The 18898-nt window shown below is 35.2% G+C and overlaps 1 protein-coding gene across 5 annotated transcripts in view; it reads left to right on the top strand.

Moving 5' to 3' along the window:
• Window positions 1–18160, top strand: part of TMBIM4 (transmembrane BAX inhibitor motif containing 4) — a 37345-nt gene extending 19185 nt beyond the window's left edge. For 2 of the 5 annotated variants that reach the window (XM_011976571.1, XM_011976569.1), the window contains 6 exons: window positions 1678–1786; window positions 2749–2854; window positions 7190–7223; window positions 9124–9241; window positions 16276–16321; window positions 16879–18157. In XM_011976571.1, coding sequence (XP_011831961.1) covers window positions 1678–1786; window positions 2749–2854; window positions 7190–7223; window positions 9124–9241; window positions 16276–16321; window positions 16879–17085 — 620 coding nt within the window. In that variant the 3' untranslated portion in view covers window positions 17086–18157. Of the gene's footprint in view, window positions 1–1677; window positions 1787–2748; window positions 2855–7189; window positions 7224–9123; window positions 9249–16275; window positions 16322–16878 lie in introns of all 5 variants that reach the window. The other 3 variants (XR_001005672.1, XM_011976572.1, XM_011976573.1) reach the window with 3 other exon arrangements.
• Window positions 18161–18898: the final 738 nt, after the last annotated feature.

The following is an 18898-nucleotide window of genomic DNA, read 5'->3' as shown; positions in this document are numbered from 1 at the left end:
TATTGTCCATGCCAGTAGTATATTCTTTACCCTGCTTTTATGAAAAAGATAGAAATGACTTCCCAAAGCATTCAGACATGAGGGCCTTTTTAAGAAAGTAAGTCGTAGATCTGTTGTGGAGTTGAGAACTGTTTATTTCTAAGCCAAAATACAGTGGACACTCAGTGTTCTTATGAATCATTGGTTAAATTATATGCCCAGTAAAATTTGTTTAAGACGTTAGGAAAAACTCATTCTAGATTTTGGAAAGAGTGCCAGAGGGAAAAATTAAGATTTAATATTTGGGCATTTTGATGATTAAATACTTAGTATTCATGAAAATTCCCTTATTCTTGTGAAAGATTCATTTTTATTTATTTTTTTTAACTTGATATTTGGCTGACATGCCATCAAAGGACTTCACCCTTCCTTGGAAAGCCAGGTCTTTAGTAGGAATGTATTTCAAAAGGAACATCCACCATCGAATGCTCATCTACCCTGAGCATTGCCATGATAGGCAAGAGACAACATCACATTTTCTTTTGTTGGGTAAAAGTCATTCAACATGATTTTTATTGCCTACCTAATCATAGTCCTCTAAGTAGTGGTGCCATTATTCTGTTTCATTTCAGAATAATACTTTTTCTCTTCCCTGACTAGTAAAATTCACCCTTCATTAATTTAGTAAAAAATTATTTAAAAGCAAATAAAATGTAATGACTGTTTATTCAGTGCCATCCACTAGGCTGAGTGGTGGGAGTAAGGAAATGAATTAGGCTTGTTCCCGATTATTAGGGAGCTTTCGGTCTTTACAGTGTAAGGGGGGTGAAGGACAAGTAGACTTATCAATTATAAAGTGATTAGTGATATGTTTAGGGTTCCCCAGGAACATGAAGGAGAAACATCTAATTCAGAATGGGGAACTGAGAAAGGCTGGATCTTGAAAGACGATTTGTAGTTAGCCGGAAGTGTGAAGAGAGAAGGTGGGAACTGTTATTAATGTTTTATTTCTGAAGATAGTAGTGAGTTCTTGGAAATTCATTGTATTATTTGTTTCACTGTGTATCAGAAGACTTTAATAATAAGCATTTAATCATTAAGACTTAGAGGTGATTTCTGGGTATTGATAACAAAATACTATGAAAGTAAGGATTTTCTATTGTATAGAAACTAGAGGCAGGGGTGCTATAAATGAGAAATAATAATAGATGAGTGAAAGTAAGTTTATATATTACTTGCCTTTTCAGGATAAGTTTCATTTGGGGGAAACATTTTTACTATTTTTGAAATTAAGACATAAAATAACTTAGATTTATATGCTTTCTATTTCTCCTTTTTAGATTCAAAATATAATCATTCTTTTAAAATGTTCTGCTTTTAATCTTTTGCTATGTTGTATCCTGCTGTGTACAACTAGGCATTTAATGCATTTTTCATTTTGATGAAATCATTTACATTCTGGCCCACTAATTTTTTTAGGCTCATGCTTTTTGTAGGGAGCTTTAGATATCTCATACAATTTTTAAATTATTTTGGAAGCTTTGTATTCTTGTCTAGTTTTAGTTATATATTACATTATTAGGATGAAAATTAGGAAAGAATACATGTAAAAAACAATTTTTTAAAGAGGAAATTTGATTTTACTGTTCTATGATAAATGCTTAAGAAAATAGTAATGTATTTTGTTTTCTCTTTTAGCCTTTCTAAGAAAAGTCTACAGCATTCTTTCTCTGCAAGTTCTCTTAACTACAGTGACTTCAACAGTTTTTTTATACTTTGAGTCTATACGGACATTTGTACATGAGAGGTAATGTAATGAGATGATAATGAATCATTTTCAGACATTGCATATGATCAAAAAGGCATATTATAAACAAAATCCACTTTTTTTTGTATTAACTTTTGAGGTTAAAATGTAAAATGGTTCATTAACTCTTATAAGCCTGATTAGTTTTTTTTTGATGAAGAAAAATATTCCACAACATGGTATTTACCTCTGAACTTTTTAGCTTCAGTTTCTTAGGGTTAAACCCTCATCCCCTGGAATAGTATTAAGAATTTTTTCTGCATGCCATTTTAAAAAATCTTAATTTTAAAAAACTTTATTAGACTATATTCCCTGTGCTCAAAGCCTGAGACAGTATTTGAAAAATAAATGTGCATTCATTTTGCTTTTGGCTCAAGACTAGGATAATTTCACCAAGAAGTTTTCAAAAGAGCTCCGCATGATTCATCTCTAATCTTTAATCAGGGATGAATCATAATTATTTCCATGATACAGTTTCGTTATATTAAAGGAAAGGAGAACTAATGAATATTTTCATAGAAGTAGAGAATTTCTGTCGTCCCTTCTTCCCACCAAAGGGGAATCTTGAACTATTAGTTTACTATTTGAGGTATAATTCTTAAATTTAAATTACAGCCATATGGCAAATACCCTAAAAAAGTAGTTATTATTTAATTTCTTTATTGTATAATATTAGTGTACTAATTGCAAACATTATTCAAATATTATAGAAGTTTATACGATAAAAAGGAAAAGTTTCCCTCATTCATTTTGGGCTCTTTTCTTTGTCCTGAGGCTCCTTTCTACCTTGTACTCCTCAGATTTTCCAGATATAAAATAATTTGATAGATTGGTATGGATCATTCCAGATTTTTTTTACCTGTACTTTCATAAACATATACAATAGATAAATTTTATTAAATTGGATAATACTGCTCATGCTATTTTTTTTAACTTGAAACACTTAATATTATGTCTTTCAGTCCTGCCTTAATTTTGCTGTTTGCCCTCGGATCTCTGGGTTTGATTTTTGCATTGACTTTAAACAGACATAAGTATCCCCTTAACCTGTACCTACTTTTTGGATTTGTAAGTACTTTGACTTTCTCTATTCCCTTAACAATTATTCCTGAGTTTTAAATAAATGCATTTATAATACATATATAACAATGGCAGAACAAAATTAATGAGTTTTTTTAGAGTACTTTAGGAAATTACTTGTAATTTTATAGTCTTTCAAAACCTTTAACAGTTTATTAGTTTCAAAAGTTTTTCTATTAATATTACTATGTAGTGGAAAAAATGCTGAATTGGAATCAGATGACCTGGCTTTGCTGCTATCTGATTATGTGACACTTGGCAAGGCATTTAGCCTTTCTGTGCCTAACTTTTTTCATATGTAAAATGAGAATATTAAAGTAGATAAATCCCTGTGATACCTTCTACCTCTAATATTCTGTTATTTTCTTGGGAAAAAATTATGTTGTGGTTTTAATTTAATAAAATTTAAGTTCTTTATTATTAACTCTTCTGTGTTATTATCTTACCACTCTGGTCTTTTAAGGAACCATTTTGCTCAAATGATGTGCTTTAGTAACTTCTTTCAAAATTATAGTTGGGAGAACCCAACTTTAAGTCATGTGTGTTGAGATATTTGTGAAAATTAAAACCCAAACTACCACTTATGAAAATTCAGTTTAGAATATGACCAGAATAAGGGGATAAGCCTCAAGTTATGTGTTTAAAAAATTATTTTGCCTCTTCTCATCCAGTATGACTAGATTCTAACCTTAAAAATTTACTTCAAAGCATTCCAAACTAATACTAAGAATACTTGGGTGGGCGCAGTGGCTCATGCCTGTAATCCCAGCACTCTGAAAGGCTGAGGTGGGCAGATTGCTGGAGTGCAGGAGTCTTTGAGACCAGCCTGGACAATGTAGTGAGACCCCATGTCTACAAAAAAATACAAAAATTAGCTGGGCATGATGGTGTACACCTGTAGTCCCAGCTACTCAGGAGGCTGAGGTGGGAGGATCACTTGAACAGGGTGGGGGAGGTGGAGGCTGCAGTGAGCTGAGATCATGTGACTGGACTCCAGCCTGGGTGACAGAGTGAGACCCCATCTCAAACAAAGAAAGAATACTTGTAGTCAAATAGGAGTGGGAAAAGCTATTGATTAGATTAAAATGCTTTAAACTAAAAACGTTTGTGAATTCTGGTGAGTTTGTGTTAAAATGATAAAGAAAAGCTGATGACTTTGAAAGTTTCAGTAATAGGAAGGATTATTCTTTTAAATCTTAAGCTCTTTTGTTTGCAAGATTATCAATCCTAACTCAAGTTATCGCAAGTAACAAGGAGTTTAAGGATGTAAGAACTTGAGAACCCACCAACCCAAATCCTCTTCAAGAAGATTAACTGGAGAACTGGAGGAAAGTTCCAGAAATGATGATATCATAGGAAATTCAGTGACAAAAGTTTGTGTTCTCCTCTCCCTTGTTTTATTACATCTCTTCTCTACCTCAGTTGTCCTTATACATTGTTTTCCCTTTTTCTGTCTTTAATTTTTATATGACCCATTGTTTGCCCCCATAGAGTCATTTAACTTTAGCTCCCACTGCCATTGCTTTAATCTCTCAGTTCATATTCCTGGGTCAGAAAGAATCTGGTCCAGGCGTGGTGGCTCACGCCTGTGTGATCCCCACACTTTGGGAGGCCGGGGCAGGTGTATTGCTTGAGTCCAGTAGTTCGAGACCAGCCTGGGCAACATAGTGAGATCTTGTCTCTGCAAAAAGTAGAAAAATAAGCCAGATGTTATGGCACATGCTTGTAGTCCCACTACTCGGGAGGCTGAGGCAGGAGGATCACTTAAACCAGGAGGTGGAGGTTGCAGTGTGCTGAGATTACGCCACTGCCCTCCATCCTCAGTGACAGAGTGAGACCCTGTCTTAAAAAGAAAGAAGGGGGGCAGGAGGGAGGGAGGAAGAAAGGAAAAGGAAGAAAGAGAGAAAGAATCTGATTGGTACACTTGGTTGTTGGCACAGGTCACACTGTAGGCTGTTAGTCAGTATATGGGTTGCCAGGCCTTGGGTCAGAGCCAACTCCTGGCCTAGTCAGCTATGTCTCAAGAGAGAGGAAGTATTAAAAAAAAAAGGCCATATAGAATTCCTCTTCACATCTACATGTAGCCTCCTCTCAGAAAGACTGATTTCTATGTGGGAAGAGGGTATGGGTCAACTTTTGCCCAGCAGGGAGAGGTCCCACTAGAAAAGCATCAACCAAATGCTTATAGGCAAGATAGTCACTGATTGTTAAATCTGTTCATCATGCCCATAGCTAAAAATAGTTTAACAAATAAGTGTGTAAAATACATTTCCTCAAATTACTCAGGGACCTTTAACATTAGGGTTTTTTTTGGTCCTGATCCACCGAGGTAAGAAAGGAGGTGAAGCTTATCTTTCCCTAGTAGGAGTGCGTGTGTGTGTATGCATGCACATAGATAGATAGATAGACAGGCAGACAGACAGACAGACAGATAGATAGTCCTTGACTTAGAATCATTCAACTTAAGATTTTTCAGTTTTATGATGGTGTCAAAGCAATATGCAACCACGAGGTTTCAGACTTTAAGCATTGGTGATTCTTTAACCAAAGACACTCTGAGCTACATTTTTGACTTAATGATATTTTCAACTTACAGTAGGGTGTATTGGCATGTAACCCCATTGTAACTTGAGGAGCGTGTGTGTATGTGTTTTAAAGGGGCATTATCATGTTTTCCTAGGTCTTATCTTTACTTCTATTTATACTATCCTGTTTCCTTCAGATACTTGAATGTGTATGGGATGATTTCTTTCCTAAAATCTTGTCACAAATAGTAAGAATATAGTATAATCATGTTGCCCCCCTCCCCAAAATTTCTTTTCTTTTTTTTTTTTTGAGACAAGGTCTCTCTCTGTCACCCAGGCTGGAGTGCAGTGACGCAAACTTGGCTCACTGCAACCTCAGCCTCCTGGAGTTAAGCGATCCTCCCACCTCCCAGCCTCCTAAGTAGCTGGGACTACAGGCACATGTCACCATCCTTGGCTAATTTTTTTTTGTATTTTTAGTAGAGACGGGGTTTTGCTGTGTCACCCAGGCTGGTCTCAAACTCCTGGACTCAAGCAATCCACCTGCCTTGGCCTCCCACAGTACTGGGATTACAGGTGTGAGCCAGCACGCCCAGCCCAGAAAAAAATTTCTATCATCTTTTGCTACCATTTTGCTGGCACTACTAAAAGCATTAAAATGTAACAGCAGTTCCATTACCTCCGCGTCTATGTACAATTTCTAATACCATTTTTGCTTGGGTGCTGATGGTTTCTTGATATCAGGTAGGGTGGATGCTTCTACCAGGAGTATGATTATATAGCCACTGCCTTTATTTCTAGCTTTGCCTTTGTAATATGGTCTATCAGATGGTTGATGAAATCTATCTAGAGTAAGGATATAAGACAAAATAAAAATACTGTAATTAAGGGAAAACAGAGGCTAGAGGACAAGGCTCGGAATCCCCAAGTCTTGTATTTAGGATATTAGTTCAGCTACTTCTGACGTGGCTTAAACAGTGACAGAATAACAATGGCTTAAACAGGATAGTTTATTTCTCTTCATGTAAAAATTTAAATGACAATTTAGTGACGGTGACAAGGGCCCATGCTTCTGCTACTGTCCAGGCATTCCTAGAGTGGTATAAGACAGATCACATGGTATAAGATAGATCACTCCTATAGCCACAAAGCATCCAGTTATTAATACAAGCACATGAGAAGAGGAAGGGGAGAGCAAGTCTTTCTTTGTTTTTAGAGCACAATCCAGAAGTTGTATACCTATCTTAGTCACATTAAATTGGCTAGAGTATCCTTATGTAGTCAGACCTAGCTGCAAAGGAGACTGAAAAAATGCAGTTTAATCTGAACAGCCATGTGTCCAGGTAAAAATTCTGTTATTAGGGAAGAAAGAATGAATATTGGGACACACTTTCAAGACTCCCACACCAAAGTACTATCTAAATATTTTATTCTTCCTATGTTTGTGTGAGGTATTGAGGTTTTATAAATGTGCACATAATTTGCAATTGTATTTTTATTTATATTACACAGTAAGAAAAATAGAATGTTCTATATTTACAGTCTTCCTTTTACAAATATGCAATTAGAGCTTAAAGAGTCATAGTATCACAATTAGAATGTAAATGTTCTCACTCAATATATTGAGGTCTCATTTTCATTATGGTGGGTTTACTAACTGTCCCGTATACTTCACAGGGCTGCTTTGAAGCTAAAATGAGATCATTCATATGGGATCACATTAAGCTGCTAGAAATTAGAAAGTGTACATGAGATAGTATACCTTTTACTGTCATTAATTTAAGTTTCTTTTCATTAGACGCTGTTGGAAGCTCTGACTGTGGCAGTTGTTGGTAAGCTGTAATTGCATTTCTATATGTTATAATAACTTTTTAGTGTAGATAAATCTTTCAGGTAAAAAGTTATTTGGGGCTAAAGTTTAACATGGAATGTCATATTTTAGAAGTACAGCATAGGATGAAGAATTCCTAAAGTATAAGCAAAAGTCAGATATTTATCCTTTACATATTTCAGCTGAGCTCAGAAGAAGTGGAAAAGAAAAATAAAAGGAATGGAGAGCAGTATTTCATTTGTTTACCCATTTAGAAAAATAAGACAACTATAGCTAATTTTTTCCTTAATTTAAAGGTATCCTCAAGTAACCGAGAACATGTGTTTTGAGCCACATACTTTGATCATATGTATGAGCTTAACTCCTTTAACTGGCCTGTGCCGAACTGTGCTTTAACATTATATCCTCATATTTTATCAAGTGGCACTACAAGAAACAGTGGTAATTTCTGCTCTGTGTTTCATGTTAAATATGTGTTTGAAGGCCGTGTCTGTTATAATTACTTGATGTACCCTATATAATGCCTCAAGGAAAAAATTTCAGTAAATTAAGAATAGAAATTCTGATTGTCTCAAAATGGTTAACCTTGAGTACCAAAAAGGTCAGAGTTAATTATTACTCTCCATAACAGCAAGTTGTTTATCCTTATAGTTAATGTATTTAACTCTTCCTATTTTGTCATTAGTTTTTTAACCTTTCTATGCCAGTTTTGTTTAAGCTATATGTTTCTGTAATCTCTTGTTAAAAGAATCTATATAAATAGTAATAAATAATAAATAGGATTGAGCTTCTTAACATAGAAAGTATTCAAATCCATCTCTCCCTTCTCCAGCCCCTACTATGTATAAAGAATGTAGGAGAGAGATTCATTTCAGGATTATTGGAACTGGGGGTAGAAAAACATAGATGAGGTAATCTGAGAACATTATTTTCCTCAGTAATTGCAATATCTTTTTAACCTAATCGTATACTTAAGTTACTGACAAGAAGCAAAATGGATTTCATGTCTTATCTTTTCCATGTTCGCCTTCCTAATCCTGTAACGGCATAAACAGAGAAATTCCAATCGTGTAGCATTTAAGGATGGAAAGAACATGAATAATTACTCTCTGAAAACTAAAAATTACTTAAATGGCTTTGGGTTCAAAGCAGTTAACCTCCAATAGGTTATAACTGCAATTTATTAAAATGTTAAGGAGCTTTATTACAATAGCCATAATCGACTGGATGGTTATTCTAAAATTACAGAAAGGAATTCGGCATATATTCAGTAAACCCCAAAATAACGTACTCCAAGATAATACACATTTGGATATGCAGTTAGTGGCTGGTTTCTGTCCTCTACAGGGTAAGTGAATGGTAGGCAACCCCAGCCAGCCCTAGTATTTTTCTTTCCCAGTTTCCTTGATTTGGGCTGATCAAGTATAACTAACCAGATGATTGCTGGAACTGCTGCTACTGTCCAGGAATTCCCGCTACTGTCCAGGAATTCCCAGCCAGGAAGGAGACCCAGAATCATCCCTATTGATATTTAAACTATAATGGACAATCACCACAGATGGTGGTAAACTGTGACTGAGACAGAGATGGGTGAGAATCACTCTGCCATACCCCTAAAACTCCAAACTGGCTACAGGCGTAATAGCTCTCCAGTAATTTCATTAACTTGGTAACAGTGTGACTTCCAATTTTGTGTGAATGAATTTTTTAGAGACTGTTAATTGCATTATGGGTGTGGTTTCACTGTACCTTGTAGTCAAGGATGGATAAGAAATCTTTTCTAATTGTTTTTATTGGCATAAAGTACAGGAGAAAACGAAGCATTTCTGTAAAATGCTAGAAAAAGCTGTTTTGTATTGAGCATTTTTATATGCATGTTAATCAGTGTTTTAATTTTACAGTTACTTTCTATGATGTATATATTATTCTGCAAGCTTTCATACTGACTACTACAGTATTTTTTGGTTTGACTGTGTATACTCTACAATCTAAGAGGGATTTCAGCAAATTTGGCGCTGGGTAAGTTGTATATATTCTTGGATATAATAGATAAATGTCTTTAATTATTATAGGTGGTTTTGAGGAATGTGCTACATTGTTATCTTTGGGTACTGTCTTTTAAAATGGAGGGTAATAAGAGATCATCTCTTTGAGTACTAGGGCCAGGCCCTACTCCCAGAACATACAAAGAAATGGAAAGTTGCTTTGACTTATTTGTTTCTCTCCTATAGTGAAAGGGAAGTGAATTTAAAAAAAAAATCAGCTTTCCAGAGAGTTTAAGCTTGTTTGCTTTATTAACATTATGGAATTTACTGAAATTATTTCGGTCTTTGTCTTAGCATAAATGTTACCACCATCCACGTCTTTGTGGAAAAAGCACTGTAATTAGTACAGGTATTGAAAGGGTCTGCATGAACTTTAAAACCTTTTGATCCATCTAGATTAACCTGTATCCTTCCTCAAACAAATATACGGAATGATCCTTTTTATATGAGGATTATGGTACTGCATTGCCCTCACCTGGTAGGAATGCATACTCTTTTCTAAGCTCACAGTGGCTTCCTGTTGGCACATAGTCACCCAACCATTTTCTTTTTCCTGTTACAACACTATTTACAAAAGTCTGCTCTTGCTAAACTTTCTTTCCTCCCCCACCCCTTTTATTCTGGTAATCCAGAACACCAGACGTCTCTATTGAGATAAAATATAGTTGGTCAGCCAACACTGACAATTGCGCAAGCTGCTTAAATAGTTTTATTGGAATGGAGTTTGATTTAGGGAGAGGTAACATTTTTTATTTTCTTTTCCTTCTTTGAAAGGATGTTTCATATGTATTTGTGTGGCATATATCATGAAAGATTTGTTCTACTTCCTCTTCCCAACCCAGTCTCTAACGGTTCCCTCCCTTTCATTCATTCCAGTATCATCTCTCTAAATCCTTTTCTGGTAAACCTGCCTTATATTTCAGCCTCTTCGTAATAAATTTACATTGATTGATAAAAATGATATTACAATGATCATATATAGATCTGAGACCAGATATTTCTGAAGTACATCTGTCTGTGTCTGCTGTTTCTGATAATTCTTATATTTTCTTTCTTTGTGTGTTCAGTTATTTTTGACTATGTAATTGTCCTTGAAAAATTGTTTGTTGAATTTCTTTGAGGCCTTGGTTGAAGGTGCATTTTTCCATACAGTATTTGGGTTTTCCCCTGGCATCTGGGAAAACTATTGGATTGGGTCCACTTGAAACTAAATTCATGGCTTACAATGTTTTCCCAACCACACATATGTTATTCAGTTAGACTAAAAATCAGCAAAGGGATAGCTTGTGGTGACAATTTCCCAGGGATGGTTCTTCTCTGCCCCCACCCCCCAATTTACTCCTGCTTAGTGCATTGATGGCTTTTCTTGTCCTTGGGCAAATTCAGCTACAGTACTATGATTACTTCTTTGGGTTTCCACTTTTACCTAGATTTTGACTTGATAATTCCATTCTACCTTGACAGTTATTTGATGTTTTTAAGAAGGTATTCTTTGTTTTCTCTTTTATGCATCATTTCAGTAGTTTTTCGGGGTGGGACAGGGGCAGTAATTAGTCTGAAATAGTTCTTGTTTGCTGTAATATTGGAAACAGAACCCTTTCAAAATTGCCTCCTACCTATATTACTACAACCAGCTTCTCTATTCTCTAGTCTTACCAGTTTCCAGCCCCTTTTCCACCAAGCAACTGGGTGGTAGGAAAATGGAAACTTGATCACAGTATACCTATTTAAAACTTTAACACTTCACTACTGCTCTTGGTATACAGCCCTGTTCTCCATTGAATCACATCTACTGCTATCAGTTACTGGATACTGCCATGTAATGACTCTCTAGCAAAATCCTAATAATAATTATACTTTGGTCAGTATACCATAGGTTCAGCTACTTAAGAGTAGCACTTTATTGCATTTTAAATAAAACTTAATGGCACTACTTACTGTGACGCCTCAAAGCCAAAGTGGTTGTGGAAGTTAAGTGCCAAAATGGCTATAAAGACTTAGGGAAAAGATTTTCCGAGAAAATATGTTCTTCAAAAAGTTTATAGGCTGTTCCTTCTGACTTGTTTATGGGACACTGTAGGAACTGAAGAAATGTGTTAAATGTATGGATGTATGGTAGTATCAGGCAATGGTGGCAGTGCTTCATAGATTGACTTAAAGCAGTGATGTTTTTACACCATCATTTTCCTGTGGTAATTCTGCCACAAAAGGAATTAAATCTCAGAACTATATGTGATAACTATGGCAACTGGTTATTGGTGTGCTAGACTTGCCTTGTGCCAGCTTGTAAGAGGCATCTTGCAAGTCAGTTGTTAAACTGCTGGAAGCTTAAAATAGGCCATGAAGGATGTAAGTACACCACAGAAATTAAGAAGCACTACAAATCAGGGCCCATTTTCTTTCTTAGAAAGTAAGTTTACTGGCACATCACTGTTTGTAAGTTATTTTTTATTCTGTGCTTCTTGTTGAGAGAGAAGAGGGTAGGATTCGTCAGTCTTCTAGATGGAGTTGTTAGAATAGCAACATCAGTACTATATCCATGGCATATCTTATCTATATTCTCAGAAAATTTGTTCTCTCTGATGTTTAAATATTTAATGAGATGTGAGTCAAAGTAGAGTGAAGTAACAACTTAGGCAGAATATTTGTAGGATATGACTTTCAAATCTTTACCTGTTACAGTATCTACAGAGAATGCTGTCATAAACTGACAAGTCTTAGGCTGAATTTCTTACCAGAAACTTAATAGAGCCTGTGACCCTAAATAACCCTTTTAGTGTGTGTACATTTAGGTCGCTGGGTGGGGCATGCTGCTTAACCAGGGAGCCTAAGTGTGTCAGATTTCAACTTGGATGTTGCAGTGGAGAAAATATATCTGTTTTAATATGCATTGTCAGTAGTGTCTGATCAGGCTTAAATGTAGGATCTTGTCCAGTTAGTGAATAAGAGTAAATTAATGTCCACAGACCTCTGGCAGCCCTATCCTAATGTCTTATTAGAAGCCTACAAGAATGGGAGAGGGTTTTTCATGGGTCTCTTGTGTTTCTGAATGTCTTGGGAATGATGTGCTGACTGCCCTTTGTTCCAGACAAGGGTTTTTTTGTTCCAATAGTGAACAGCCTAGGAAGATGGTGCTCGCTAGAGCAGAGGGCAAGCATGTTTACTTTTCATTATAAGAAAGACTTGCTTCCCTAAATTCAAGGTTCCTGTCTTGTAACACAACCCACTGTGTGTGTAGGTGTCATGTGGCCCTCTTAGTATCACCTGGGCCCTGTCATAAAAATGATGATACTACTGTTATTACTGTAAACTGTTCTTTATCTCAGACCTAGGAGCTTGATGCATCCATGAAACTGTGCCAGGCTAACTTGTTAGCCTGCAAGTAGGGTAATACCTTGGATGCTTCAAGTTCTTAATATCACCTTCCCCATGCCCCATGGTACAGGAGCTTTGGAGTTTCCCTAGGGTTTAAGAATGAAAAAGCAAATCCTAAGTCCCTTTCAGTCCTGAAGGATCTATATTGTGAGGTAGCATGATACCTCATTCTCACTTAGGTATGCCAGATGTATCTTGAGAAATTTTAGGGCCATTTCAAGAGAGACAGCTGAGGACTAGATTCTCATCATGCCTTCAGTTCACCAAATAGCATTACAATAAATAACTGTTATTGTGAGAGAACTTATTTTGTATGAGTTCAGTCCTTTTGCATTTATTATTATTATTTTTAATGGTATCTTGGTAAATGTTCTTTGTGCACTAGACAAGAATGTGTATTTTGCTGCTGCTGCTGTTGGATGACTTGATAAATGTCAATTAGGTAAAGTTGGTTAATAATGTTGTCTTCTATTTGCTTACTAATTTTCTGCCTACTTGTTTTATCAATTAATGAGAGGGGTATTGAAATTTCCAATGACAAGTAAGGATTGGTCTTTTTCTCACGTAAATTCTATAATTTTGCATCATATTATTTACATTGAGGATTGTTACGTACTGTTGGTGAACTGACCCCTTTATCATTATGAAGTGACCTTCTTTAGCTCTAGTAATATCATTGCCCTAAAGTCTACTTTGTTATTAATATAGCAACCCCAGCTTTCTTCTTAATTTGTGTTAGCATGTTAGCATCATATATCTTTTTCTATCCTGTTATTTTTAATGTATTTGTGTCTTTATATTTAAAAGGTTTTTTTTTAGAAGTCATAGTTGGATCTTGGTTTTTAAAAATCCAATCTGACCATCTCTGCTTTTAGTTAGTGTATTTAGTCCATTTACATTTATTGTGATTATTAAGGTGGTTGTGTTTATCTTGTTTATTGGCTTATTAGCTATAGTTCTTTTAATTAGAGGTTGCTCTAGGCTTTATAATATATGACTTTAAATTACTAGTCTATCCTCATAATATACCATTTCATGTATACTTGTATCTCCTTTTCCCTACCTTTGTGCCACTGTTGCCATAACTTTTAGTTCTACATGTTATAAACTCCATAATATATTATTTTTGCACTAAAAATTATATTATCTTTTAAAGGGATTTTAAAAATAGAAGTCCTTTTATGTTCACCAATGTATTTGCCATTTCTACTCTTCTTCATCTCTTCATGTATCTAAATTTTCACCTAATATCATTTGACTGAGGGACTTCTTTTTAAAATTTCTTAGCATCTGTTGGTCATCTTTTGTGTCTGAAAAAAACCTTTGTCTTTATTTTTGAAAGTTATTTTTGCTGGGTATAAGATTCTAGGTTTGGGTTTTTTTTTTTTTTTCTTCCTTTCAGTATTTTAAAGATGTCATTCCACTGTCCTCTGACTTATGTAGTTTCTGACAAGAAGTCTACCATCTTTCTTATATTTATTCCTCTGTATATGTTTCCCCCACACATACATAGCTACTTTTATCATTTTTTCTTTATCACTGGTTTGCAGTAATTTGATTACAATATTCCTTGGTGTGGTTCCCTCCCCCTCCACTTTTATTCTGTTTCTTGGATCTGACAATGTAAAGTTTTCATCAAATTTGGAAAAACAAAATTGTTTAAGAGATGGGGTCTTGCTGTTGCCTAGGCTGGACTTGAACTCCTGGGCTCAAGTGATCCCTCCACCTCCTGAGTAGCTGGGATTACAGGCACACACCACTGTGCCCAGCTCAAATCTGGGAAATTTTTGGCAGTTATTTCTTCAAACATGTATCTGTCTCCCCTTCCTTCTCCTTTGCTTGAGATTCCAGTTACATCTATGTTAGACTTCTTGATGTTGTCCCCTAATTCACTGTTTTCCTGTTTTTTGTTTTTTGTTTTTTTTTTCTTTTTCTCTCTGTGATTCATTTTGGTTAGTTTCTATTGCTGTTTTCAAATTTAGTAATCTTCTTCAGTGTCTAATCTGCTATGAATTCCAATCAGAGTATTTTTATTTCATATATTGTATTTTTAATCAGTTAAAGTTCAGTTCAATTTGTGTCTTTTGAAAAATATAGTATCTTCCATTTCTCTCCTCCTCATGATCATTCTTTCCTCGATCTCCTTGAACGAGCGAGTATATTTTTAATATCACTGTCTACTCATTCTATCATTGTGTCATTTCTGGATTTGTTTCTATTGATTGTTTCATCTCCGTGTTATGGGTCATATTTCCTTCACTCTTTTACATGCCTTTATAATTTTTTATTGGATGTTGGTCACTGTAAATTTTACATGGTTGGGTGCTGAATTTTGTTGTATTAACTTTAAATATATTTGGCTTTGTTTTCCTAGGACTAGGATGCAGTTAAGTTCCTTGGAAAGTAAACCTTTTGAGGCTCTGTTAGGGAGCTCCAGAACAGCTTTTAGCTTAGGGGCTCATTTGGCCCTAAGGGTACTGCCGAGACAGTACCCTTCAGCATACTACTCAGTGCATGTCTTAAGAGGTCTTTCTACTCCAGCTGGTGTGAATGCAAACTGTTCCCAGTCCTGTGTGAACTATGAGGATTGTTCTCCCTGCTTCTCTATGGTGGTTTTTTCTCCAGCCTTGGTTACCTCCTCACATGCATGTATTAATCAGAACGTAGCTACAAACTCTAGGGAAACCCTGTGCATACACCAGAGTGCTCACTTTCGGTGGATAGTTCTCTTCTTTCTGGTATTCTGCCCTGCAAATTCTAGCTACCTTGGATTCCCTGACCTCTGAATTCTTGTCTACTCAACTCAAGGAGACCACAAGTGTCTGTATGGGTTCTTATCCCTACACGGTGGCCTGGAAACCCTCTGTAGCTGGGGCAAATATAGACTTCACTTTCTTTGTATCCTTTATCTCAGGAATCCCTGTCCTGTGCTGTTTGCTGTCCAGTGTCCAAGAACTGTTGTTTCATATATTTTGTCTGGTTTTATTTAAGGAACGAGGATAAATTTGGCCTCTGTAATTCCCTGTGACCTGAAGCAGCTGATATGTCCCATATTTTATAACAAATGACTGACTTTTTAGATGTCCTTTCTCATATATTTTATACTCTCTATATATAACAATTGAATTGTAACTCATAAAATTATAGCAGTGTCAGATGTGTCCATCAATTAAGTTCTATAATACATAAGAATAAAATGGAAAGTACATTGTGAACTTCAATAGATAGACATGTTCACAGAATAAGTTATTAGTTGGTTTAAAAGTGCAATCATATTTTATTTGTTTATATATTTTCTAAAACGTTTTGTAGATCTCTGAATTAAAATACTTGTAATGATATTTCTGCTTTTATCTATATTTTATGTTCCAAAACTTCACAAATTATACTGTTAACTAGGTTTGTATACCATAAAGACAAATGTTGAATAAGTAGCTGTTCTTTCAATTTCTTTTAAAAAAAGATCCGAAATGGGCATTATATTCATTGTATGTTTACAAATTCTTACATTTTAGTTATTCTTTGGCAAAAAATCCAGATAGATACGTTTTTTTTTCAGAAAGTGTTGAATGGGTTTACAAAGTTTTTTTGTAAGGAACAATATTGTAAATTACTAAAATTGTATTTTTATAGGGTCTTTGCTCTTTTGTGGATATTGTGCCTGTCAGGATTCTTGAAGGTAAGTTATGTTATAATGGTTAACTTGAAATATAATTCTGGCTGTGTCAATATAAATAACCTCAAAAAGCTATAAGAGATACTCTTATGATAGGACACTTAGTTATAATTATCCAGAACATTTGTATAGAGAATGATTATAGAATTATCCCTTTAGAAAATCAGGGTCTTGTGTTGGTCCTTATTATTGACTGAAAGAAAGATGAATGAATAAATGAATTAAATTACATAGAAAGAGGCCCTTGCTTACAACTGCCAAGTTCCAGTGGCACATTTAATTGTGAAAAAAGAAATATATTTTAAAATAATTTATATTTGGAATGCTATTTTTCAAAGTGGGTAATTTAGTTTAATGGAATATATCCCCTCATTCATCCTTCCATCCAACAGAGGCAACTTTGGACCTGCCTTGCCTTTTTCTGCTTTTAACATTTTTATTCAAAGTTGTACACCTTTGTCAAATGTGTAATGTAGCAGTAAATCATTAGAGGAAGTAAGTTAAGTCCTGTTAATACTGTTCTCAAATATCAACATATTTCTTTAATCTCTTCCCTATAGTTATTTTTTTATAGTGAGACAATGGAGTTGGTCTTAGCTGCTGCAGGAGCCCTTCTTTTCTGTGGATTCATCATCTATGACACACACTCACTGATGCATAAACTGTCACCTGAAGAGTACGTATTAGCTGCCATCAGCCTCTACTTGGATATCATCAATCTATTCCTGCACCTGTTACGGTTTCTGGAAGCAGTTAATAAAAAGTAATTAAAAGTATCTCAGCTCAACTGAAGAACAACAACAACAAAAAAATTAATGAGAAAAAAAGGATTAAAAAAGTAATTGGAAGCAGTATATAGAAACTGTTTCATTAAGTAATAAAGTTTGAAACAATGTTTAAATACTGTTACAATCTTTATTTGTATCATATGTAATTTTGAGAGTTTTAAAATCTTACTGTTCTTTATGATACCTCATTTCTAAATCCTTGATTTAGGATCTCAGTTAAGAGCTATCAAAAATTCTATTAAAAATACTTTTCTGGGTGTGCACAGTGGCTCACGCCTTTAATCCCACCACTTTGTGAGACGAAGGCAGGTGGATCACGAGGTCAAGAGGTCGAGACCATCCTGGCCAACATGGTGAAACCCCATCTCTACTAAAAATACAAAAATTAGCTGGGTGTGGTGGCACGTGCCTGTAGTCCCAGCTACTCAAGACGCTGAGGCCAGAGAATCGCTTGAACCTCGGAGATGGAGATGGAGGTTGCACTGAGCCAAGATCACGCCACTGCACTCCAGCCTGGCGACAAAGTGAGACTCAGTCTCCAAAAAAAAAAAAAAAAAAAGTTTTTCTTCCTAAATTAGCCATGCATAGCTGTTTGTTTGCAATTCAAAAGTAATTTTATGAGTATATAATAGTATCAGTTTACCTTTGTCTAGTGATTTTATCTCAATTTTCCCTGAATTATTAAGTAATATTGATTTGTCTTTGATTCTAGAGTAGTAGAGTCTTTACCATTATAAACTGTAAATCTCTCTTTGCTTGGCAATTTTCATCTAATTTAAAAGGAAAAAAATATAAAAGATAAATTCCACAGAGAATTATTCAGTATTATATTAAAATTGTATTAAAATGTTAATGACTTTTTATTTTAAATTGTACTAAAATTAAAAGTCTGCCTGAAAGTCAGATATTATGACAAAATTTGACATTAATTGTTTTTTAAAGTATAGATTTCATTTGAAATTATACAATGCTAATGTGGTTAGAGGACACCAAAGTTACTGGGTCATCAGCCATTAAGTATATCTATTTCAAAATAAAAATACTTGGGAAATATTGTCTCATGGTTTCATTTGCGTTGGTCCACACAGTGTGTCAGGTCCGTGTACGAGTAACCAATGAAGTTTTGTCAAATTTCGTCACTGTACTATTTTGTTAGGCTGCCATAACAAAGTACTACAGCTTGGGTGGCTTCAACAAGAAATTTATTTTCCCACAGTTCTGGAGGCTAAAAGTCCAAGATCAAGGTGTTAGAAGGCTTGGTTTCCTTTGAGGCCTTTCTTTGATTTGTAGATGGCCATCTTCTCCCTGTCTTTAAATGGCCTTCCCTCTGTACTTGTCTGTGCCCAAATTTCTCCTTCTTAGGAGGATACCAGTCATACTGGATTAGGACCCACACTGAGGACCACATTTTTCCTTAATTATCTCTTTAAAAACCTATCTCCAAATACAGTCACATTCTGAAGTGCTGGGATTAGGATTTCTTCATGTGAATTTTGGGGGGACTACAACTCAGCCCTAAGTATTTCCCAGCTATTAAGGTTGAAATAAACTTGTAGTATCAATTTAACCTTGCATGATTTGTAGATGTAAATTTGACTTTATTATCATTAATTGTTGAATTATCAAGTGCATGATGCAGTGCAATCAAGTTTAACATAGCGTGGTGGGTAAAAGCATCTACATTAGAATCCTTGCAATCCAACCAGATGCTTAAGTGACACTTGGCAAATTATTTATCCTTCCTTAGGTCTTTTGCCTCATCTTCATAATGGGAATAATAATAATGGCTAGC

This window comes from Mandrillus leucophaeus, unplaced genomic scaffold (genome assembly GCF_000951045.1).
Source record: "Mandrillus leucophaeus isolate KB7577 unplaced genomic scaffold, Mleu.le_1.0 Scaffold169, whole genome shotgun sequence".
Classification (NCBI taxonomy): Eukaryota; Metazoa; Chordata; class Mammalia; order Primates; family Cercopithecidae; genus Mandrillus; species Mandrillus leucophaeus.
This window is presented reverse-complemented; position numbering and strand designations above follow the sequence as displayed.